We start from the raw sequence: 25345 nt of genomic DNA, 5'->3' as shown, positions 1-25345 counted from the left end.
TTTATGAAACGTTGCAGCCCTGCAAATTCCATTGGCGAAAATGACGCTGATTGGCCAAAATATATGGGAAGTTCTCGGCATAAATTGTAAGGCCGCACATAAATTGTGGGGATTGGTTGAATTTGTGGACATTCTTCAATTCCTTCATTGTTGTTCTGGTATCAAGCAGTGGTGGGTCGCCAGGGCCAGCTAGGCCTTCTCTGCTGGCCTAACAGAACCAGAAATCATGATCACAATTAAAGATAAAAGTACTTTTGAAGTTACTTTCCCCAAATATCTAAAAGTATTCATAATCTCTTCATGTCATATTATGCTCCTTCCAATGCTGTTGTTTTTAGTTTTACTTTGTATCCAATCAGAATTAAGATAGCTTATGTTTCCATGCTGTACCAAATCTACCCGGGGTCTTCAGAATCAACAATGCAGGCGTCATTGCACTGTAAGTGAACGGACACATAGAGTTGACAGACAATTGCGACAGCCAATCAGATCAAGAGTTGTTGACAGCAATGCCTTCTAGCTGGCCTAATGCTGGGACCCCCAAGTGAGTATCCAATCACAAGTCTCAAAAACAGGAAGTGGCACCGGAACATAAAAGCCATAGAAAACTCCCAGGTAAATAACTACGAAGATAAAGTGTTTTTGTCTTACACCTAGTAATCCGCTGTGGACAGACGAAGCTAAGCAATGCAGGATTACCGAGCGGTGCACGCTCCCGCGAAGGAAATCCATGTTTTGCAGGTAATTTCATTTTCGCACAACACCGGCAGTGAAATGGGGAAATGCCCGCCACTTTCACACAAATCAACCGACTACGACAGTGCCAATGGCTTATACGGAGTCGGATGGTTGATACCAATTGTGAGTTAAAATATTGTATTTCTTTATTTTTTTCATGTTCATTTGTTTGATACAATTATTTTAATTTCGATTAGTACCACTTAAGATATATTTTAATTGCTGAAGCGGGTTTGTTAAATGTTAAATGCACCGAAAAATAGAGCCTCTTGTACACTGTTGAGGGTTTTCAATGCACAGTAGTGTGCATGTGTGTTTCTGTATAGTATCTTCAGCTGTGTCCACGTGGGGAAATACAAACCCCGTTTCCATATGAGCTGGGAAATTGTGTTAGATTTAAATATAAACAGAATACAATTATTCGTAAAACCACTGTCAGTAACTACAGTTGGTTGCTACATCTGTAAGTGCAAGTTAAAACTCTACTATGCAAAGCCAAAGCCATTTATCAACAACACCCAGGAACGCCGCCGGCTTCGCTGGGCCCGAGCTCATCTAAGATGGACTGATGCAAAGTGGAAAAGTGTTCTGTGGTCTGACGAGTCCACATTTCAAATTTTATTTGGAAACTGTGGACGTAACGTCCTCCCGAACAAAGAGGAAAATAACCATCCGGATTTTTATAGGCGCAAAGTTCAAAAGCCAGCATCTGTGATGGTATGGGGGTGTATTAGTGCCCAAGGCATAGGTAACTTACACATCTGTGAAGGCACCATTAATGCTGAATGGTCCATTCAGGTTTTGGAGCAACATATGTTGTCATCCAAGCAACGTTAACATGGACGCCCCTGCTTATTTCAGCAAAACAATGCCAAGCCACGTGTTAGAACAGCGTGGCTTCGTAGTAAAAGAGTGCATGTACTTTCCTGGACCGCCTGCAGTCCAGACATGTCTCCCATCGAAAATGTGTGGCACATTATGAAGCGTAAAATACGACAACAAGACCCCGGACTGTTGAACAACTTAAGCTGTACATCAAGCACGAATGGTAAAGAATTCCACTTTCAAAGCTTCAACAATTAGTTTCCTCAGTTCCCAAACGTTTATTGAATGTTGTTAAAAAAAATGTGATGTAACACAGTGGTGAGCATGTCCTTTCCCAACTACTTTGGCACATGTTGCAGCCATGAAATTCTAAGTTAATTATTATTTGCAAAAAAAATAAAGTTTATGAGTTTGAACATCAAATATCTTGTCTTTGTAGTGCATTCAATTGATTATGGGTTGAAAAGGATTTGCAAATCATTTTATTCTGTTTATATTTACATCTAACACATATTCCCAACTCTTGTGGAAACGGGGTTTGTACATTACGTTATTTTGTGAGGTGAAGTCGGACTAAGTAGAACATCACTGAAGACCAAGGTGAGAAACGCACAGCCAGCCACTGTTATCAAGTAAAGAAATGTGATACGTGACTATTGATTATATTTCTTGCGTCTCATTCGAAAGCAAAAGTCATGTTGTGAATACATTTATTATGTCTTCTTACTTACGACACTTATCTTCTGTTTACACATGATTTAGGACTGCAGATGAAATACGTGCGTATCAAAGTAAAAACATTTATCTCCCATCACTGAATACTGTCTCAACATAAGAAAGTGAAAACTCCAAACATCTGAAGAAAAACTGTCCTGACAGGAGACATTGAGCTCAGCAAATCATTTATTCAAGTATTTCCAACTATTATTTGAAATATTTACAGTGCATCAAGTTCACTAGTGCAGGTCCGAGCAAACGTGATTTAGAAGGCTGACACACACAAAATATATTTTACGTACAATTATCCTGGAACTACACAACCCATTTATACGCACGCACACACAAAGTTGCTACAATTCCACGTTCCACAAAAGGCATACACTTACTTTTAACTGTATTTCTGTACAAAGAAGTTTCAGGACCACAGTAAATAAAGACAAATTACAAAAAGACATAACAATATTTCAACATTACATGAAACATGAGACATTTTATTGAAAATATTACCAAAATAAAGTAGTAAACTACAAGAAATATTTTTATGGTACTAACACTTTTCCTATTTCGGAAAAAAAGTGTAATATAATTTTTTTCAAAGTCATATTTCTATGGTAATGATATATAAAAATAAAGTAGAAAATTACACAATAAATATAGTTTATTACAATATAGATGTAATATTACAATGAAAAGAAAATTATATATTTGTAAGAAAAAATTCATAATATTGCCAGGATGAAGATAATTAATTTAAGTTAATTAAATTATGTAATATTACAGGACAAACATTGTAATTCTATGAGGGTAAAATATATTAAAGAAAAAAATGGGTTGAGAGGATACAAATATTTTGAGAATGAAAGTGTTGTCATTTGACTGACCATCAAAAAAAGAGCACGTTTCTCATAATACCACAGGTATATACACAGTCGTGGTCAAATGTTTACAATCACTCTATTTTTTTGTGATAGAGTGATTGGAGCACATACTTGTTTGTCACAAAAAACATTCATGAAGTTTGAATATTTTATGAATTTATTATGGGTCTCCTGAAAATGTGACCAAATCTGCTGGGTCAAAAGTATACATACAACAATTTTAATATTTGGTTACATGTCCCTCGGCATGTTTCACTGCAATAAGGCGCTTTTGGTAGCCATCCACAAGCTTTTGGTTGAATTTTTGACCACTCCTCTTGACAAAATTGGTGCACTTCGGCTAAATTTGTGGCGGGTGGCGGGGCTCTCCCTTAGAGATAGGGTGAGAAGCTCTGCCATCCGGGAGGAGCTCAACGTAAAGCCGCTGCTCCTCCACATCGAGAGGAGCCAGATGAGGTGGTTCGGGCATCTGGTCAGGATGCCACCCGAACGCCTCCCTAGGGAGGTGTTTAGGGCACGTCCAGCTGGTAGGAGGCCACGGGGAAGACCCAGGACACGTTGGAAAGACTATGTCTCCCGGCTGGCCTGGGAACGCCTCGGGATCCCCCGGGAAGAGCTAGACGAAGTGGCTGGAGATAGGGAAGTCTGGGCTTCCCTGCTTAGGCTGCTGCCCCCGCGACCCGACCTCGGATAAGCGGAAGATGATGGATGGATGGATGGATGGCTAAATTTGTTGTTTTTTTCTTACATGGACTTGTTTATTCAGCATTGTCCACATGTTCTCAATGGCATTTAAGTCAGAACTTTGGGAAGGCCATTCTAAAATCTTAATTCTAGCCTGATTTTGCCATTCCAGAATTTGGAGGTAATCCTCCTTTTTCATTGTCCCATTTACAGTTCCATTGGCACCAAAACAGACCCAGAGCATAATACAACGACCACCATGCTTGACGGTAGGGTGGTGTTCCTGGGATTAAAGGCCTCACTTTTTCTCCTCCAAACATATTGCTGGGTATTGTGGCCAAATAGCTCAGTTTATGTTTCATCTGACCACAGAACCTTCCTCCAGAAGGTCTTATCTTTGTCCATGTGATCAGCAGCAAACTTTAGACGAGCCTTAAGGTGTCGCTTCCTTCTTGCATAGTAGACTCTCAGTCAATGTCGATAAACACGCTTCACAGTGGACACTGACACCTGTGTTCCAGGAGCTCCCAATTTATTACAGACCGGCTTTTTGGTGGTTCTCGGTTGACTCTTGATCCTCCTAACCAATTTTCTCTCAGTGGCAGGTGATAGCTTGCGTTTTTTTCCTGATCGTGGCAGTGACAAAACTGTGCCTTGCACTTTATACTTACGAACAATCGTCTGCAGAGTTGCTCTTGGGACCTTAAACTGCTTTGACATGGCTCCAAGTGACTTTCCTGACTTGTTCAAGTCAATGATTTGTTGTTTCAGATCTGTACTGATTTCCTTTGACTTTCTTATTGTCGTGTTTGTAACCGAGTCTAATGACTGCATCACATGAGCCCTATTTAAATGGGCTCAGAGAAGTCAACAAGTGTCGTCAATCATGATCAATTACATGAAGGTAAGTGGCCATTCCTTGAAGCTAATTGGATTTGATTGTAACTTTTCTACAACAACCAAAATTGATAATGTATGTTGCTGTATGTATATTTTGGACCCAGCAGATTTGGTCACATTTTCAGTAGACCCATTATAAATTCTTAAAAGAACCAAACTTCATGAATGTTTCTAGTGACAAACAAGTATGTGCTCCAATCACTCTATCACAAAAAAATAAGAGTTGTAGAAATGATTGGAAACTCAAGTCAGCCATGACATTATGTCCTTAACAATTGTATGTAAGCTTTTGACCACAAATGTATATTCATTTCTGGCATTTTTGTTTCTTTTCCCGGTGGCCCTAAAAGTCCTTTGTGTTGTTGCCACAAAATCAGAGTGAAAAGCAATGCACGTACATGTTGGTAACGCTAGCTAGCTCCATGGCTGTGTGTGAATGATATAATTAACATTGTTCACTATGACGATATTTTAACGTGTTGGCAAAGCTAGCTAGCTCCTCTATGACTATATGATTATTATCATTATTATGTTATTATTGTTCATTATGATGACAATGTTTCACATGTTGACAAAGCTAGCTTGCTCCTCCATGACTATATGTGTGTGAAAGATATCATTATCATTGTTTATTATGACAATGTTCAACTTTGGGCAAAGCTGGCTACTTTCTCCACAACTATTATTATTATTGTTGCTGTTCAATGCCATTCTGATGCCAAATTTGCCATGTTTGGCAAAGCTAGTTAGCTCCTCCACGACTATGTGTGTGTGTGTGAAAAATATTATTCCTTATTTGACGCTTTGGCAAAGCTTGCTAGCTCCTCCAAGATCACTTGTGTGTGAATGATATTAATATTATTGTTCGTTATGATGACAATATCTGTTGTGTTGGCAAAGCTAGCGAGCTCTTCCATGACTACGTGTGTGAATTACATAATTTTTTTGTTATGATGACAATATTTGTTTTGTTGACAAAGCTTGCTAGCTCCTCCATTACTACATGTGTGTGTGAATGATATCATTATTATTAATTTTAATAACAATGTTGACGTTTTGCCAAAGCTAACTAGTTTCTCCATGACGATGTGTTTATAAATGATACTATTATTCCTTTTGCTAACAATATTTTACGTTTTGGCAAAGCTCATCCATGACTATGTGTGTGTGAATGATATTAATATTATTCTTCATAAAAGGTGACAATATTGGATATGTTGGCAAGGCTAGCTAGCTCCTTCAAGAGTATGCGTGCGTGAATAATATTTGTACACATTATGTTGACAATTTTTGATGTTAAATGTCCCAAAGTAAGACAACTCAGTCCTGCGCTCTTCAGTTGAGTAGGAGTACTTGATATGTGAGAGAAAAAGCTTCACACCTCAGAGAGGATAATGGGGAAGTCCACATGGATGCAGGGATGGTCGAGCTTTACAATGCCCTAAAAACAGTCCAAAATATTCAAAGTGAAATTTAAAGTCGGATTCACGAACAGCGTGCAGTGGCTCTGGCTCACCTGTGGAATCAGATTCTTTTGGATCCTCTTCAATTTAGACTTTTTCCTGCCATTTTTTGTCACCACCATCTCTTCGTAAAATTCGTGGGCTAGGTCGCCATCCTCATCGTAATATAGCGAGCTGCCAACAGGAAGTCAAGTAAACGGCCCGTCAGTAATAAAATACAGTCGTGGTCAAAAGTTTACATACACTTGTAAAGAACAACATTTTCCAATAATTTCTACAACTTTTATTTTTTGTGATAGAATGATTGGACCACATACTTGTTTGTCACAAAAAGCCTTCATAAAGTTTGGTTCTTCTATGAATTTATTATGGGTTTACAGAAAATGTGACCAAATCTGCCGGGTCAAAACTATACCTACAGCAACATACATTATCAATTTTGGTGATGTAGAAAAGTTACAATCAAATCAAATTAGCTTCATGGCATGGCCTCTTAACTTTGTGTGAGTGATTAGGATTTACCTGTTGACTTCTCTGAGCCCATTTAAATAGGGCTCATGTGATGCAGTCAATAGACTCGGTTACAAACGCAACAATGGGAAAGTCAAAAAGAACTCGGCACGGATCCGAAAAAACAAATCATTGACTTGAACAAGTCAGGAAAGTCAATTGGAACCATTTCAGAGCAGTTTAAAGTCCCAAGAGCAACTGCGCAGACAATTGTTCGTAAGTATAAAGTGCATGGCACAGTTTTGTCACTGCCAGAATCAGGAAGAAAATGCAAGCTATCACCTGCTGCTGAGAGAAAATTGGTCAGCATGATCAAGAGTCAACCGAGAACCACCAAAAAGCAGGTCTGCAATGAATTAGAAGCTGCTAGAAAACAGGTGTCAGTGTCCACAATCAAGCGTGTTTTGCATCGCCATGGACTGAGAGGCTACGATGCAAGAAGGAAGCCCTTGCTCCAGAAGCGACACCTTAAGGCTCGCCTAAAGTTTGCTGCTGATCACATGGACAAAGATAAGACCTTCTGGAGGAAGGTTCTGTGGTCAGATTAAACATAAACTGAGCTGTTTGGCTACAATACCCAGCAATATGTTTAGAAGAGAAAAGGTGAGGCCTGTAATCCCAGGAACACCTATCAAGCATGGTGGTGGTAGTATGTTTTGGGCCTGTTTTGCTGCCAATAGAACTGGTACTTTACAGAGTAAATGGGACAATGAAAAAGGAGGATTACCTCCAAATTCATCAGGACAACCTAAAATCATCAGTCCAGAGGTTGGGTCTTGGGCGCAGTTGGGTATTCCAACAGGACAATGACCTCAAACACACATCAAAAGTGGTAAAGGAATGGCTAAATCAGGCTACAATTAAGGTTTTAGAATGGCCTTCCCAAAGTCTTGAGAACATGTAGATAATGCTGAAGAAACAAGTCCATGTCATAAGACCAACAAATTTAGCCGAACTGCACCAATTTTGTCAAGAGTGGTCAACAATTCAACCAAAAGCTTGTGGATAGCTACAAAAAGCGCCTTATTGCAGTGAAACTTGCCAAAGAACATGTAAACAAATATTAACATTGCTTTATGTATTCTTTTGACCCAACAGATTTGGTCACATTTTCAGTAGACCCATAATAAATTCATATAAGAACCAAACTTCATACATTTGTGACAAAAACGTATGTGCTCCAATCATTCTATAAAAAAAAAATGAGTTGTAGAAATAATTGGAAATTCAGGACAGCCATGACATTATGTTCTTTACAAGTGTATGTCAATTTTGACCACGACTGTACATGCAGAAATGGCTTAAAAAAAGGATGCTCTAAAATGTCCCTTCAATTTTTTAAGTGAATAAGCCATCCATTTTCTACCGCTTATTCCCTTTTGGGGTCGCTGGGGCCTATCTCAGCTACAATCGGGCGGAAGGCGGTGTACACCCTGGACAAGTCACTACATCATTGCGACATTCACACTCACATTCACACACTAGGGCCAATTTTAGAGTTGCCAATCAACCTATCACCAGGTGCGTGTTTTTGGAAGTGGGAGGAAGCCGGAGTACCCGGAGGCAACCCACGCATTCACAGGGAGAACATGCAAACTCCACACAGAAAGATCCCGAGCCTGGGATTGAACCCAGGACTGCAGGACCTTAGTATTGTGAGGCATACGCACTAACCCCTCTGCCACCGAAGTGAATAATATTCAGAATAAAATATATAGGTGTTCCAATCTAAGGCAAACAGGTGTGCTGTTGCATGTACCTTTTCCTGGTAAAGACAAAAGGTGTGGCAATGCTGGAACATTTGAGGCGGGCCAATGTCTGCTCGTTGGCTTCACAGGTAGAATCACCTGCAGCTCCACCGCCAGAGAAAGGCCACACACCTTTGGCTTTGGATGCACTTCCTCCCATCCTCAGAGGGAAGACATTGTCACTTCTCAGGCGAAGCTCTCATATAAGCCTCTTTATTCCTCAATAATAATCGGGCAATCTGCAAAAGACAAATCATATGAATATTAATCATCATTGTATCTCTTGTGTTACTGTGCATTCTATTGTGAAGGTGCATAGACTATTAGGATTTATGTCATTTAAAATGCAACTATCTTTAAGATTGAGCAGATTTAACTAAATAAGATGTTTATTTTGAGCCATTCGTTAGCTTCGTATGCTAATCTACAGAAATGCTAAGCAACGAGCCCATTCGTCATATTTTTTGTTTGGTCTAGTAAGAGTCGCGGCGCTTCGTGAACGTCTCACCATTGTTTTACTGATATATTACTCCATTTACTCAATTATACGTAACAACTCAAATGTGTCCCGACAATAATCTGCTAGGTGAGCGAAGCTAGCTCATTAGCTTGTTACGCAGGTTAGCAACAGGAGCTAAACCGCATAAAGCGCAGTGTCGTTTAAAAAACAAAACACATTGAGCCTCTTAAATCACACCACCGCACAAGTAGTTCTGTAAAAACGTGTCGCAGTTGGACGTTTTACCTCCTTTTACACCGTTTATTTGCCATGACGCGAAGCTTTCGTTACTATGGTGGCTGTGGTGGTGATGATCAGCTGATCTGACGCTAACAGTTGCTAGCTAGAATCACCAAACATAATCCATCAAGACTTTTTGTCGCACTGAAACTTTCTCTCAACACTCAAACACCTGATTTATAGACAAGTGTGTTTATTGAACGTAGTGCACATTTGAATAACTGTGAAAAGTGCACTTGTTGGCACCAATTTAGACCAGCCCTGCTAACTATGTTTTGATATTCATTGATTAAAACTTAATATATTGCTCAGTACATCCAACCATTTTCTACCGCTTATTCCCTTCAGGGTCGCGGGGGGTGCTGGAGCCTAGCTCAGCTACAATTGGGCGGAAGGCGTGGTACACCCCGGACAAGTCGCCACCTCATCGCAGGGCCAACACAGACAGAAAACATTCACACACGAGGGCCAATTTAGTGTTACCAATCAACCTATCCCCAGGTGCATGTCTTCCGAGGTGGGAGGCAACCCACGCAGTCACGGGGAGAACATGCAAACTCCACACAGAAAGATCCCGAGCCCGGGATTGAACTCAGGACCTTTGTATTGTGAGGCAGACGCACTAACCCCTCTTTCACCGTCCTGCCAGTACAGTACATATTCCGTACAATTGACCACTAAATGATAACACCTGAATAAGTTTTTCAACTTGTTTAAGTCGGGGTCCACGTTAATCGATTCATGGTATCATTATGAAAATATAGAAGACTATTTTAGCAGCAGGACTGATGATTGGCCTTGTGCATAAACACAAATATAGAAAGTGACATGATAGATTTAAGTGACAAGACAAAACATGGAAGTAGGTACAATACATACAAATGCATTCGCAATCACAGTCAACCTGTGTGACCTTTGACACCGTGCAAAACAACAAGACTAGTAAGAGTTGCAGGGAGGGCGTGAACACACGTTGAGGCTTCGAGGACGTGGCATCGTTAAAACTGCAAATCGTCAGCAAGCCGACGCCAACATCCACCGTGTGTTCTGCCGCTCCTCGTTCCTCTCAACCCATTCTCTCAGGCACGTCAGACTCTCCAGGTGGAAGGCACTGCTCATATCTCGCATCACTTCACAAGCACATCCCGCGCAAGCTCTCGCTCGCTTTCATCGTCTCTCTTTCGCTCGTGCCCTTTCACACTCGTTCAACCAAGAGGCGCTTGGATTCTTTGAAGACGTCACATGGATCCATGACAGGTGCTCGTCATCCGGGCGTGGAGCCTTGCAGGGCGTCCCGCATCTTGGCTCGAGCTGCAGCGTATTTTTGCAAGATCTGCTTGACGTGCTCCTCTTCTTCGCGCTGCAGAATGCGCAGGAAGTTGTTGAGTTCGGGCATGGAGAAGGCGTGCCACTGCGAGGAAGAGAAGCACAAAGATCGGACCACATTTGAGCAAAATAAATGCATCTGGATCAATTACGGTGGATCATTCAAGGCATGCAGATATTGATGGACAAAAACGCTATTGTGTTTCTTGCAATATATATCTTTTGTTAGTTTACACTATTTTGCAATATAGTTACCCAATTGCAGAAATTACCTGGCACCTGTTAGTTTTTTAATACAAATATATGTATGTACTAGTTAATATTAAGTCTGTAACAATAAACAGCATTATTAACCGTGGTAAAACTCCAGACAGCAAGTATTAGGGTTTTAAATTTCTATAATGGAAAGACCGTACTGCACTTTAATAAACTCATGAACTCGCTATCTTAAATCCTAATAAAATGAAAACAAATGTCATTAACATCTTTTCCCCAATATGAAAAAACACACCCCAAAATAAACTAAGATATTCAATTGTGCACATTAACTTTACAAGCTGTGCTCTCCTTTATCAGAGTCATCAATTTACACTCAAAAGGAATAAAAGACAGAGGTGTTTTTATAGTGTTCAATGACTCCTCAAAAGAGTAGGCCACATGAACACCCCCTAGAGATAATAAATAATAATATTAGATTTAAATTGTTACACACCTTTCTTTAAAATACATCTTAAAGTGCTACCATGCAAACCAATATTAAAAACAATAAGAGCATAACCATTAAAAACAGATGTAATCTTAACAATAACGCACTTTCAGTGAAGCTTAAGCAACACAAAACTTGCAAAATAGGGGCATTTCTAACCGTGTGCATATTGTAAAAAAATCTATTAAAAAAATATCTTAATGCGTGTATAAGTATTTTTTGAGTACATTTACCAATACGGGGATAATGATAATCGGGATAATTTCGGTCATGATAACCATGATATGAAATGTTAATATCATTACATCCCTTGTGTATTTATAGGTATGAAACTTATTATCGAACATTTTTTCCTTTTCAAAAAGTCAGAAAAACAAAAGTCGAAGGTCTAGAGCAGGGGTCGCCAACCTTTTTGAAACCAAGAGCTACTTCTTGGGTACTGATTAATGCGAAGGGCCACCAGTTTGATACACACTTAAATAAATTGCCAGAAATAGCCAATTTGCTCAATTTACCTTCAATATATATATATATATATATATATATATATATATATATGTAAATATAAAAATGGGTATTTCTGTCTTTCATTCCGCCATACATTTTTTTTCCTTTTACGGAAGGATTTTTATAGAGAATAAATGATGAAAAAACACCTAATTGAACTGTTTAAAAGGAGGAAAACAGTAAAAAAATGAAAATAAAATTTTGAAACATAGTTTATCTTCAATTTCGACTCTTTAAAATTCAAACGAAAAAGAAGAGAAAAACTAGCTAATTCGAATCTTTTTGAAAAAAATTTTAATATAATTTATGGAACATCATTAGTAATTTTTCCTGATTAAGATTATTTTTAGAATTTTGATCACATGTTTTGAATAGGTCAAAATCCAATCCGCACTTTGTTAGAATATATAACAAATTGGACCAAGGTATATTTCTAACAAAGACAAACCATTATTTCTTTTAGATTTTCCAGAACAAAAATTTTAAAAGAAATTCAAAAGACTTTGAAATAAGATTTAAATTTGATTCTACTGATTTTCTAGATTTGCCAGTATATTCTTTTGGAATTTGAATAATAATAAGTTTGAAGAAATATTTCACAAATATTCTTGGTTGAAAAAACAGAAGCTAAAATGAAGAATTAAATTAAAATGTATTTATTATTCTTTACAATAAAAAAAAAAATACTTGAGCATTGATTTAAATTGTCAGGAAAGAAGAGGAAGGAATTTAAAAGGTAAAAAGGTATATGTGTTTAAAAATCGTAAAATAATTTTTAAGGTTGAATTTTGTCACAAAAATTGTCTTTCTGAAAGTTATAAGAAGCAAAGTAACAAAAAATAAATGAATTTATTTAAACAAGTACAGACTGAATCTTTAAAATATTTTCTTGGATTTTCAAATTCTATTTGAGTTTTGTCTCTCTTAGAATTAAAAATGTCGAGCAAAGCGAGACCAGCTTGCTAGTAAATAAATACAATTTAAAAAATAGAGGCAGCTCACTGGTAATTGCTGCTATTTGAGCTATTTTTAGAACAGGCCAGCGGGTGACTCATCTGGTCCTTACGGGCGACCTGGTGCCCGCGGCCACTGCGTTGGTGACCCCTTGTCTAGAGAGTTCTACATTTTAACCAACAGATGGCGCTAAATGACTTCACCTGGAGCAACCCTCAACAAAGCACTACCGGGTGCCTATTAAAGCTACAACCTTTTTACAAATGCCAGATTGACCCAAATCATATTTTTTTTCTTGTGTTCAGGTTATGAAGATCAATAATTGCGAACAAACATTTTAAAATCAAAACGGGCCGAACCAAAAGTGTAGGGATGGGTACTGAATTCAGGGCTGAAACAATTTGTCGACAAATGTGAACAATAAAATTTGTCGCTGACAATTATATTCATCAACAATAGTCGTGACGTCATGACTCGTGTTTTTCCGGGCGGAAGTGGGTCACGCCCAAAAACTACGCCAGTGATAACATGTAGATTTTGAGGATATTTACTCTTATTCTTGTTAGAAACATGAATATCTTGCTCATTATGTAAAATGGACCCTGTTCTTATGGCAGTGTATCTGTAATATGCCTGCATTTAAAGCGGGGACATGGAGGATTTGGAGGGAGGATGCATCTCAACCTCAGTGTTAGCGTCTACCTTACTAGCTAGCTAACCAGAGTAAAACGAAGTTGTGTGAAAAAAAACCTAACGATCATTTTAGCCAAAGTCAGCCACCCAAACTACATCAATTCCAGAACGTTTTAAAGCTAGGTCAATTTGCAATACCCAAAAAAAGGCACTTTAACAAATGCTAACTGCGCGTGCATGCGCACAGGGAGAAACTGACAAGCACTATACGGAGGTATCATAAAATGAAACATACAATCGATTAAATAGCCAATATTTTAAGAATTAATCAAAGATAGACTTATAAACATGAAGTCTATTAGATTGCCAAAAGTTATTCAATAGTCAATAAAGCAGTGTGCAGCTTTGTAAACATCACAACATGCTTTTCTTTTCAAGGAAGTTAGATTTTGTGTTCTGTTTGCTTTCATTGCTGCTCTTTTAAGATTTTTTTAACATATAAAACAAGGTTAATTGTTTTGTTTATTTTAGCACTTTGCCTTTCCTTTCTTTTAAATTGACATTTTATTATTCATTTTATTATTTGTAAGAACTGAATGGGCAGCACAATTATAGTATGAATAAATTAATTGGTCATCTTTGTTGCTGGTAAGCACATGCCTAAAATAACTTAAGCTGCATTTGGAAGTCGGAGGAGAAATTACAGCCATTAAATACAAGTAAGCTGTATTATCTGATTAGTCGACTTGTTAAGATAATCGTAGACTAATCGACTATCAAAATAATCATTAGTTGCAGCCCTAATCGAATTCAGTACTTTTATAGGCACTAATGCTGGGTATCAATCCACGTAGGATCACACGGTACCATATTTTGATACCTTTGTTGCTCGTAAAGTCAAGTGTGGTTGAAAACTCGGCACCGGCTCAACACATACATATACACATACATTGAATATGCCATATACATGCTGCTGAGTAGCATAAGAAATTTCAACACCTCCGAATGTGTTACTGAAAACTACAACTACGATACACACAATAATCAAACAGCTGGAGTATCATAAGTACAATGTGGTAAAGAATGCTACACTTACGTTGACGTCGCCGGTTTCGTTCTCTTTGAGTACAAAGCTGAGAACTTTCTGGCTGGGTCCAGCGCTCAGTCGCAGGGGGAGGGGCCGCTCAGTATCAGACATCTTACGGATGTAAACTAGAAAGCAGGACAAATAAACTCGCTTGAAAAATTCTCCAAGTAAATGCCGTGTGACGCAAGGCCATACCTTGTTCGTGACGTTCCCGGCGCTCAAACAGAGCAAACTTAGCGGGATTGTCCACAACGGTGAACTTCTTCAGCAGAGCCTCGATAACCTCGCGAGCAGATGTGTGCGAGCTGATGTGAAGGTGCTTGGACGTGTCCTTCGGCAGGTAGAAGGATGTGCGGCGCTTGACTCCGCTCCGCCTCTTCTCGCTAAACGCCTTCTTTGGGGAAGAAGAGACGGACACGGGCCGCGCCAGCTTGAACTGCACTTTAATGAAGCCGATGTATGATCCATCCTTGTTCTGCGCCCAGCAAAGCAAAGGGTACACGTGAACGTGTGTGTGAACATGACAATAATAAACGTCCACACACACTTACCATGTGCATGAAGAGGTTGCTGTTGATCTGGGAGTTGTACTCCTTCACCTGCTTCTGAACATCGCCTGTGCTCAACTCCTGCTTACCACACTCGGTCGCTTCATCCTGCAATTATATGGGAAGACCACTGGGTGTCAGTGCTCAGCACGCAGTAATTTTCAGGATTTACAATTAAACATCACTTTCTTTAATGGTCAAACAATAAATATGTCTGTCTTTGTTAAACCAAGTCTTTATTATTCAAACCTTTCAATCATTTTCCCAAAACTTTTATGGATATTTGCATTGTTCAGGTCTTTGAATTGTCAATCAACTACAACTGGGCTGTTTAGAACGTCTATTAAATGGTCTGTATTTATATACCGCTTTTACTATACCTAGAATGATACTCAAAGTGCTTTATGGTAAATGGTAAATGGGTTGTACTTGTATAGCGGTTTTCTACCCCTTTTTTTTAAGGAGCCCAAAGCGCTTTGACAGTGTTTCCACATTCGCCCATTCACACACACATTCACACACTGATGGCGGCAGCTGCCATGCAAGGTGCTCACCAGGACACATCAGGAGCAAAGGTGAAGTGTCTTGTCCAAGGACACAATGGACGTGACTAGGATGGTAGAAAGTGGGGACTAAACGAGCAACCCTCAGATTGCTGGCACAGCCACTCTACCAACTTCGCCACGCCGTCCCCTTTACATTATACGTTGCATTCACACACACATTCAACACACTGATGGCGGAAGCTGCTCTGCAGGGCAATAACCACTCATTCAGAAGGTTGTTTCCTTCTGTTATTAATATTCCTGTTTCTACAATATAAAGCAATGCAGTCTGCAAGGGATACAATCCATAAATACAAATTATATATTTTTCTGTTTATTTTAGTTCCTTATTGCCAACTAGAGTTTCGTATTGGAGGTTTACAAACTAATAATTTAGTAGTTAGTTCCATAATTAATTGTTTCAATGTTTTCCCAATTGCTCCAGTTAGTTGATTAAATGAAAAGCTTGAACAAGCATCGCCATACATAGTTCTAAATTCATCATACCCCATTATCTTACCATTCTCATTGATAATGTCATTGACAAAAAGGATTCCTCTTTTAAACACATTTTTCCAAAAGAAAGGTTTTCCATGTATTACAATATTAGAGTTCATCCATATTATCTGCTGCAAAATGCCATCTCTTTTTTCTGGCACATAACATTGAAAACACCACCATGAGTGGATTGTTTCCTCTCTAAATAAGGAAAATGGGAGGGCATCACTTGTAAAAACGGATACAATTTCTTATGATACAATACATGTTTTTTGTCCAACAGGACACTTGTGTAGCACTCAGTGTTTAGATACATCTTTAAAGCGGTGCTTACAACTTGCTGAAAGTAAAATTTTTGAGTTTGTTGTTAATACTCGACCTAAACTCAAATCTAAGATCACACAAATGGTGTGTTCTATAAAAACATTGATTTTAAGCTCATGTAACTAAAACAGTGTTCACAACTGCCGTATTTCCTTTAATAGCCGCCTGGCATGTAATGTGCGCCTGCCTTGAATTACTGCCGGGGCAAACTTGCTCACCAAATTAATAAGCGCATGCTTACTTTTAACGCCGGGTCAAATTCGTGACATCACGAGTGGCGATTCCCCTGCCGTCTTTTTCAAAATGGCGGACGATTTTTTTTTTTGCCTTTTTCTGTGTGTAAACCAGAGATCTTGTTCCACAACCATACAGATTACACTAATGGTTGTGATATAAAACAACTTTAACACTCTTAATAATATGCGCCACACTCTGTGAACCCACACCAAACACATTTCTGGAGAACATTGGCTCTGTAACACATTATAAACGCAACATAACACTTACCCAGAATGCAATGCATCCACAACTCCTGGCTACACCATACACCCGCTGGCACCACGCCCCACCCCACCCCCCCTCTCCGTGCGTTGGTTGAGGTGGGCGGGGTTGGAAGCGAGTGTATAATATACCCGTAGCCAAGAGTCACGGATGCACGGGGTTATGGGTAATCCCTATGCTGTGATTATAATGTGCCACAGAGCCAATGCTCTCCAGAAATGTGTTTGGTGTGGCTTCACAGAGTGTGGCGCATATTAGTAAGAGTTTTAAAGTTGTTTATATCACAAACATCAGTGTAAAAGGTATGGCTGTTGACCAAGTATGCATTGCAATCTCATATAAGAAGCAGCGAAATGCATTCGCCCGGCCGGCACGCAGATAGCATGGTGTAAAAGTGGGCGCGATGACATGCTGTAGAGCAGTGGTCCCCAACCACCGGGCCGCGGACGCAGAATAATTTTTTTTTTTTTTTTTTTTGTAGCACACTCAATTTTTTACTGCATGCCATTGGTAAGCGCAGGGGTGAGAAGAGGTTTTAAAATTATTAGTGCCTGCTTACTTTTACCGCATGTTTTGAATAAGCGCAGGCGTGAGAAGAGGTTTTAAATTAATTAGCGCCCCGGCGGCTATTCAAGGAAATACGGTAGATTCAAACAGAAAACAATGTTGTTCATTATAGTGAAAAAATGGCCTCCATAAAAACAGTGAAGGCTTGTTGCATCAGTCCCAACACTTCCTGCCAACGGAGCCAAAGTGATGATGTCAGCGTGGACAAATCCTGTCACACCACAGCCCTGCTAGAGGGGTGGAGGAGCATGAAGGAAGTAATTAAGGAGTAATGAAGGGAGCAATAACGGGAGTAATAATGCGAGGGGTGCATGGGCCACCTGCAGCTGTTTGTAATGAGTGTAGGTTCAACACACTGCATTCCTTCACTGTCTATCGATGTAAAAATAGCCTCCAGCAGAGATACAATGCTTTCCTTGTGTAGCACACACATCCTGTGAGGTCATCTGACTCCCCCGCCAGTCATGCTCCACTCATGTCCACATTTGGTTGCCGGCATCTGCAGTATCATTGGTAGCATGAAATGGCCTTTTTCCTGTGTGAACCCACACAATGGCATTTCCTGCTTGCATGAACTGAACAAACATTTATTTCACCAACTTGGGAATAAGCCCCCCAGAAATCAATATCCATCACTTTTCCTAATACTGCAGTATTTAACTTCATTGATTGGCAACACTAAATTGGCCCTAGTGTGTGTATGTGAGTGTGAATGTTGTCTGTCTATCTGTGTTGGCCCTGTGATGAGGGGGCGACTTGTCCAAGGTGTACACCACCTTCCGCCCAAATGCAGCTGGCATAGGGACAAGCGGTAGGAAACGGATGGATGGAATACATACGCTAAATAGAACAAATAGAGCAATATACTGTCAAATAAACTTCTTGATATTTGGAACTCTTATATGCACATAAAGCAGAACATTTCAATGGAAGCACTCTAATTGTGCTGTAAACCAATCAATACATCAATGTTTACAGCCCTTGGAGACATTTGTGATTTAGGGCTGTGTAAATAAACATTGATTGATTGATTGACTTCTATTGACTTAAAACTATTGGGCTATAAACACAAATAATGCAAAAGCTGTCCTTAAAAACGTGTCTGTGGTTTACTACGATACAACTCCACACATTCAATGAGTCATGGACAAAATGTGCGGGGAAAAAAAGTATTATGAATGGTGGGTGTAGCTGTTGTAAGCATTTCACCAATCTCGCGCACTTTGCAAATCATACGTCATTTCCATTGTGCGCAAGCAATTTGCATATCGCAAGACGAGATTTAAGACGAGATTTTGTGGATGGTTCAGTCAGTAACCCTACATTATTATCTTTTATAAATAGTAAACCAAGTTGTGGTAGTAGTTTAGTCAATAGTTTAGTCGTGGATGTACACTGTATAGTGCAGGGGTCGGGAACCTTTTTGGCTGAGAGAGCCAAAAATCCAAATATTTTTAAAATGTATTTCAGTAAGAGCCACATAATATTGCTTTCAACACTGAACACAACTAAACGCGTGCATTTTTAAGTAAGACCAACATTTGTAGAGTATAACAGGTCTCTTATTTTTTGTAATAACATTGTTATTCTGAAGCTAACTGTGGAGGGGGCGTGGCATGCGGGCCTGCAGCAAAGCGGGGTGTGCCAGGACCGTAGATGGCCCACCTGGGACTTGTTATCTAATCACCTGTCGCTCTGTTATACGCAGCAGCCAGGAAGAGGGACGGGGTTGGGGTTGGGGCTGGAGCCAGAGCTTAAGCGAGAAGGAAAGAGACAAAGACAATTGCTGGAAAGCAACTGAGAGTCTTATTTAAAAATAAAACAATATTTAAACCCTGAAACAGGCTCTCATGTCGGTGCTTGGTGGTCTGAAGAACCCCCAGGATTGCAAGCGCCACATTAACCAATAATAAATAAATAACTTCTTCCCATTATGCAACTTCTTCAACAGGTGCCGTAGAAAATTAATGGATGGATTAAAAATGAATGTTTTATATTTTGAACGTTATTTTTAACACTTTGATTACAAGTGGAATTATTCATTACTTATCGTGTTAAGCAATGTCAGCCCAGATTTATCCGAGAGCCAGATGCAGTCATCAAAAGAGCCACATCCGGCTCGCGAGCAATAGGTTCCCTACCCCTGGTATAGTAGGTAGGGTTAGGGTTGGACTGATTTGAAGGCAATAATCAGTTGTATTGCCCTGACTACAAATTAAGATTTACATAAAGTTTTTAATAAATTATTTTGACACCAAAAACATGTATTTGCGCCCATTGATTTGAAAAATGTGCACCACACATTATTCAACTATATAGCTGGAAGCAATTTGCAAAAAGATTGCACATTATACAAAATTTACAAAATGTGCATTTTGCAAATTGCTCACATTGGTATTGTGCCTACAACATAGCCATGGAAACAGTCTAGCTGCTTTAGCATAATCAAACATTTTTAGCGGAATGTTTTATATTTGAGTTTGTTAAAATATTACATTTTAATTGTCTCAGTGTAAAACCATTCTGCTATGATATGTACATGAAGTTATTATACTTAAATATTTGGTTTAGTTTCAGACTGCACAGAAAGGAACGTAACGGCGAATGCTGCTGCGTTCGCGGACAACTCGGAAGTTTGAGCACCCCATAAAAAAAGAGGAAGCGCCCATAACGGATTGGAATGTAACTTCCACGTTTTTGTTTTTTATAGTTTCGCATCTCACCTTCTTTGCCGGTGGTTTACATTTCTGGGTTTTTGTGAAAAAGGATGTCTTGGCAGTGAAGAACTGTTCGAACTCCGAGTCGGAGTCATCCGCGCTGCAGTAGCCGCTGCTGGTGGAGCTGCCCCAGGTCTTCTCAAAGGAAGGAGCCTTATCCGAGTCGCTAGCCGCGCTTGACATGGTCACTATTATTACGAAGCCGTGTAAAAGTATACAAGCCTTATTCTTATGTTAACAAATGTAGCACTCGCACGACCAGCTATTAATAGATATTAACTTTAGCTTCTAACCGGCTACTTTTCCGCCTTCGTAGAGGAGAGTTGCTCGTATGAAACAGGATGTGTTGGCACTTCCTTAACCCCGCCCGGAATGCGTCATTTCCTGAGCCCCGCCCGTGTAAAAAAAACAAAGCGTTGAATTTTAGAAAATAAACACATCCAGCACAGCGATTTCTGATTGGATCACAGTACAGGAAGTGACGTTAGAGTCGCGCCAATCACTTACTCACGAGGCCGATATCACGTGGTGATCACTTAAAATTAGTTTTAAAAAAAAAAGCAGAAAATCAGCACACAGCCAACCGTCATATTAGTTGTCAGGTTTTTAGGCTGTTATATTGTCAGCTGCATAGTTTGCTGTCTCCCACTGGGAACACAGCACTTAAATGTCTTTGGTTTTCATCAACTTATTCACGTTATTTTTGATACACTGACATTTTGTAGAAAATTAAATAAATACAAAAATAATCTAAAAAAGAGAACAACCAACGTTAATCCTTTTAATTATAGTAATATTCAGGTATGTTAAAAATGTTTTAATACAGTACTTTTGAGGTTGTAATGTCACTATAAGACTATATAGTGTACAATACGAGGAATATTTAATGCAAAACAGGCTGCTTGTTTGTGGGTGTCCAAATGTTTTGTGGGTGTCCAAATGTTTTGACTTGACGGCCACATTGGGCTAAAAAAAAAGCAGACTGTATGAAAAGTAACAATATACACATATACAAACCCCGTTTCCATATGAGTTGGGAATTTGTGTTGGATGTAAATATAAACGGAATACAATGATTTGCAAATCCTCATCAACCCATATTCAATTGAATGCACTACAAAGACAAGATATTTGATGTTCAAACTCATAAACTTGATTTTTTTTTTTTGCAAATAATAATTAACTTAGAATTTCATGGCTGCAACATGTGCCAAAGTAGTTGGGAAAGGACATGTTCACCACTGTGTTACATCACCTTTTCTTTTAACAACACTCAATAAACGTTTGGGAACTGAGGAAACTAATTGTTGAAGCTTTGAAAGTGGAATTCTTTCCCATTTTTGTTTTATGTAGAGCTTTAGTCGTTCAACGGTCCGGGGTTTCCGCTGTCGTATTTTACGCTTCATAATGCGCCACACTTTTTCGATGGGAGACAGGTCTGGACTGCAGGCGGGCCAGTAAAGTACCCGTACTCTTTTTTTTAAGAAGCCACGCTGTTGTAACACTTCTCTTGCTGAAATAAGCAGGGGCGTCCATAATAACGTTGCTTGGATGACAACATATGTTGCTCCACAACCTGTATGGACCTTTTAACATTAATGGTGCCTTCACATATGTGTAAGTTACCCATGCCTTGGGCACTAATACACTCCCATACCATCACAAATACTGGCTTTTGAACTTTGCGCCTATAACAATCCGAATGGTTATTTTCCTCTTTTTTCTGGAAGACACCACGTCCTCTGTTTCCAAATATAATTTGAAATGTGGACTCGTCAGACCACAGAACACTTTTCCACTTTGCATCAATCCATCTTAGATGATCTCGGGCACAGCCAAGCCGGCGGCGTTTCAGGATATTGTTGATAAATGGGTTTGGCTTTGCATAGTAGAGTTTTAACTTGCACTTACAGATGTATCGACCAATTCTAGTTACTGACAGTGGTTTTATGAAGTGTTCCTGAGCCCATGTGATGATATCCTTTACACACTGATGTCGGTTTTTGATGCAGTACCGCCTGAGGGATCAAAAGTCCGTAATATCATTGCTTATGTGCAGTGATTTCTCCAGATTCTCTGAACTTTTTGATGATTTTATGGATCGTAGGTGGTAAAATCCCTAAATTCCTTGCAATAACTCGTTGAGAAATGTTCTTCTAAAACTGTTCGACAATTTGCCTACAAAGTGGTGACCCTCACCCCATCCTTGTTTGTGAATTACTTAGCATTTCATGGAAGCTGCTTTTATACCCAATCATGGCACCCACCTGTTCCCAATTAGCCTGCACACCTGTGGGATGTTCCATATAGTGTTTGATGAGCATCCCTCAACTTTATCAGTATTTATTGCCACCTTTCCCAACTTCTTTGTCACGTGTTGCTGGCATCAAATTCTAAAGTTAATGATTATTTGCAAAAAAAAATGTTTATCAGTTTGAACATCAAATATGTTGTTTTTGTAGCATATTTAACTGAATATGGATTTAAAATGATTTGCAAATAATTGTATTCCGTTTATATTTACATCTAACACAATTTCCCAACTCATATGGAAACGGGGTTTGTATATGCACACATATATAACCTATACATGTGTATATACAAATATTAATACAATATCATACACGGATACAACATAATATATATACTGTATATAAACATACATAAATACAATAAATATTTACTATACATGGATATATATACACACAACATACAGTATATACCTGACCTGGACAATTATTTTGACTCGGGGGCCAAATTTAGAGAAAAAAGTGTGTCTGTCTATTTTTAGCAAAACTAATACAAAACCTCACAATAAAGTCTGATTGAATTCTAAAAATGTTATGACAGACCGTCTTAAAAACGGAATGGAATTGTATTTTTTTTCTATGAACGATAAAACCCTAAATATTGAGAACATATGAACGTCACACCCCCTCTCAATCGACATAGTTTACAATCAAGCCAAATGCAACAAACAGCGAAATATGAACGCAAATGGTGAAAAAAGAAAAAAACATAAACAATCTGATACATATGATATATCACTAAGCTTTAGAACTTTGTTGTAAAAATATCCTTCAGCGTCTGTCTCTGACACCCACATTTCAGACTGATGCTCTGTGGAAACCCTCCCCACCCACACTGATCGGTGCCTCGTCTGACCTGCTGTGACGTAGATTACCATATTAATTAGTAGGATTGTACAGTATATGAGTATTAGTATAGCACCGCGATACTAATAAATCATAATCGGTACCATACCGCCTCTGAAAAGTACCGGTCCGCCACAGTCTAAGATTTTTTGTTAAAATATAGCCAGTAATGCAATTTTTTCTGGTCCCCTTTACTTAGGAAATTATCAAAAAGTATCGAAATAATATTGGTATCAGGACAACACTAGTCACTAAAATATCATGCAAAAGCGCAGATTCCAAGCATTGAAATACGTTGTATAGTTCAAGACTTATGGTAATTTGAAAACATCACTGCATATCATAATGGCAGCTACAGTTTCCCTCTTAATGATGTAAAAAGTTATTTGGGAACGTCCGGCGAGCCAGATTGAAAAACTTAACGGGCTGCCTGTGGACCCCGGGCCTTATTTTGCCCAGCTCTGGTATATACAATATATAAAGTTCTGAAGTTGATGTAGTTAGTTATATAAGTAAAAGTATTATCTTGGTTTAACTCTTATTTTACTGATAGGATGCAGTGCGTCTCCCATAACAATGTGACCTCGGACTACGTTAAGGTAACGTGTGGAGTTCCCCAGGGTTCGGTCCTTGGCCCTGTACTCTTCAGCATCTACATGCTGCCGCTAGGTGACATCATACGCAAATACGGTGTTAGCTTTCACTGTTATGCTGATGACACCCAACTCTACATGCCCCTAAAGCTGACCAACACGCCGGATTGTAGTCAGCTGGAGTTGTGTCTTAATGAAATTAAACAATGGCTGTCCGCTAACTTTTTGCAACTCAACGCCAAAAAAACGGAAATGCTGATTATCAGTCCTGCTAGACACCGACCTCTATTTAATAATACAACTCTAACATTTGACAACCAAACAATTAAACAAGGCGACACGGTAAAGAATCTGGGTATTATCTTTGACCCAACTCTCTCCTTATAGTCACACATTAAAAGCGTTACTAAAACGGCCTTCTTTCATCTCCGTAATATCGCTAAAATTCGCTCCATTCTGTCCACTAAAGACGCTGAGATCATTATCCATGCGTTTGTTACGTCTCGCCTCGATTACTGTAACGTATTATTTTCGAGTCTCCCCATGTCTAGCATTAAAAGATTACAGTTGGTACAAAATGCGGCTGCTAGACTTTTGACAAGAACAAGAAAGTTTGATCACATTACGCCAATACTGGCTCACCAGCACTGGCTTCCTGTGCACTTAAGATGTGATTTTAAGGTTTTACTACTTACGTATAAAATACTACACGGTCTAGCTCCATCCTATCTTGCCGATTGTATTGTACCGTATGTCCCGGCAAGAAATCTGCGTTCAAAGGACTCCGGCTTATTAGTGATTCCCAAAGCCCAAAAAAAGTCTGCGGGCTATAGAGCGTTTTCATTTCGGGCTCCAAACTCATTTGTATACTCTAGCCTTTAAATAGACTCCCTTTTTAGACGAGTTGATCTGCCGTTTCTTTTCTTTTTCTCCAATGTCCCACTCTCCCTTGTGGAGGGGGTCCGGTCCGATCCGGTGGCCATGTACTGCTTGCCTGTGTATCGGCTGGGGACATCTCTGCGCTGCTGATCCGCCTCCGCTTGGGATGTTTTCCTGCTGGCTCCGCTCTGAACCGGACTCTCGCTGCTGTGTTGGATCCGCTTTGGACTGGACTCTCGCGACTGTGTTGGATCCATTATGGATTGAACTTTCACAGTATCATGTTTGACCCGCTCGACATCCATTGCTTTCCTCCTCTCCAAGGTTTTCAAAGTCATCATTGTCACCGACGTCCCACTGGGTCATCATTGTCACCGACGTCCCACTGGGTGTGAGTTTTCCTTGCCCTTATGTGGGCCTACCGAGGATGTCGTAGTGGTTTGTGTTGTGGTCTGTGCAGCCCTTTGAGACACTAGTGATTTAGGGCTATATAAGTAAACATTGATTGATGATTGATAAGTAATGTAGTTAGATAAAGCACCTAAATACATTTGATATCTAAATCATTAAACTAAATTCAGTCGTAGTTATTATTTTGAG

At 39.3% G+C, this 25345-nt stretch overlaps 3 protein-coding genes across 5 annotated transcripts in view; 1 reads left to right on the top strand and 2 right to left on the bottom strand.

The window, feature by feature from the left end:
- Positions 1–25345, top strand: part of LOC133535094 (calcium/calmodulin-dependent protein kinase type 1D-like) — a 510841-nt gene that overhangs the window by 12540 nt on the left and 472956 nt on the right. The gene's annotated exons all lie outside the window — the stretch shown is intronic.
- Positions 2449–9343, bottom strand: tusc2a (tumor suppressor 2, mitochondrial calcium regulator a). The gene is made up of 4 exons (XM_061874567.1): positions 9212–9343; positions 8478–8705; positions 6262–6382; positions 2449–6186 (listed from the first exon to the last, which is right to left on the bottom strand). The coding sequence occupies exons 2-4, from the start codon at positions 8624–8626 to the stop codon at positions 6121–6123; spliced, it is 336 nt and encodes a 111-aa protein (XP_061730551.1). The 5' UTR covers positions 8627–8705; positions 9212–9343; the 3' UTR covers positions 2449–6120.
- Positions 9382–25345, bottom strand: part of LOC133535087 (ras association domain-containing protein 1-like) — a 28692-nt gene continuing 12728 nt past the window's right edge. For 2 of the 3 annotated variants that reach the window (XM_061874565.1, XM_061874564.1), the window contains exons 4-7: positions 14970–15074; positions 14614–14893; positions 14428–14543; positions 9382–10616 (exon numbers count right to left, since the gene is read on the bottom strand). In XM_061874565.1, coding sequence (XP_061730549.1) covers positions 10470–10616; positions 14428–14543; positions 14614–14893; positions 14970–15074 — 648 coding nt within the window. In that variant the 3' untranslated portion in view covers positions 9382–10469. Of the gene's footprint in view, positions 10617–14427; positions 14544–14613; positions 14894–14969; positions 15075–20124; positions 20501–25345 lie in introns of those variants that run through there. The other variant, XM_061874566.1, reaches the window with a different exon arrangement.

This window comes from Nerophis ophidion, linkage group LG16, assembly GCF_033978795.1.
Source record: "Nerophis ophidion isolate RoL-2023_Sa linkage group LG16, RoL_Noph_v1.0, whole genome shotgun sequence".
In the NCBI taxonomy this organism is placed as follows: Eukaryota; Metazoa; Chordata; class Actinopteri; order Syngnathiformes; family Syngnathidae; genus Nerophis; species Nerophis ophidion.
This window is presented reverse-complemented; position numbering and strand designations above follow the sequence as displayed.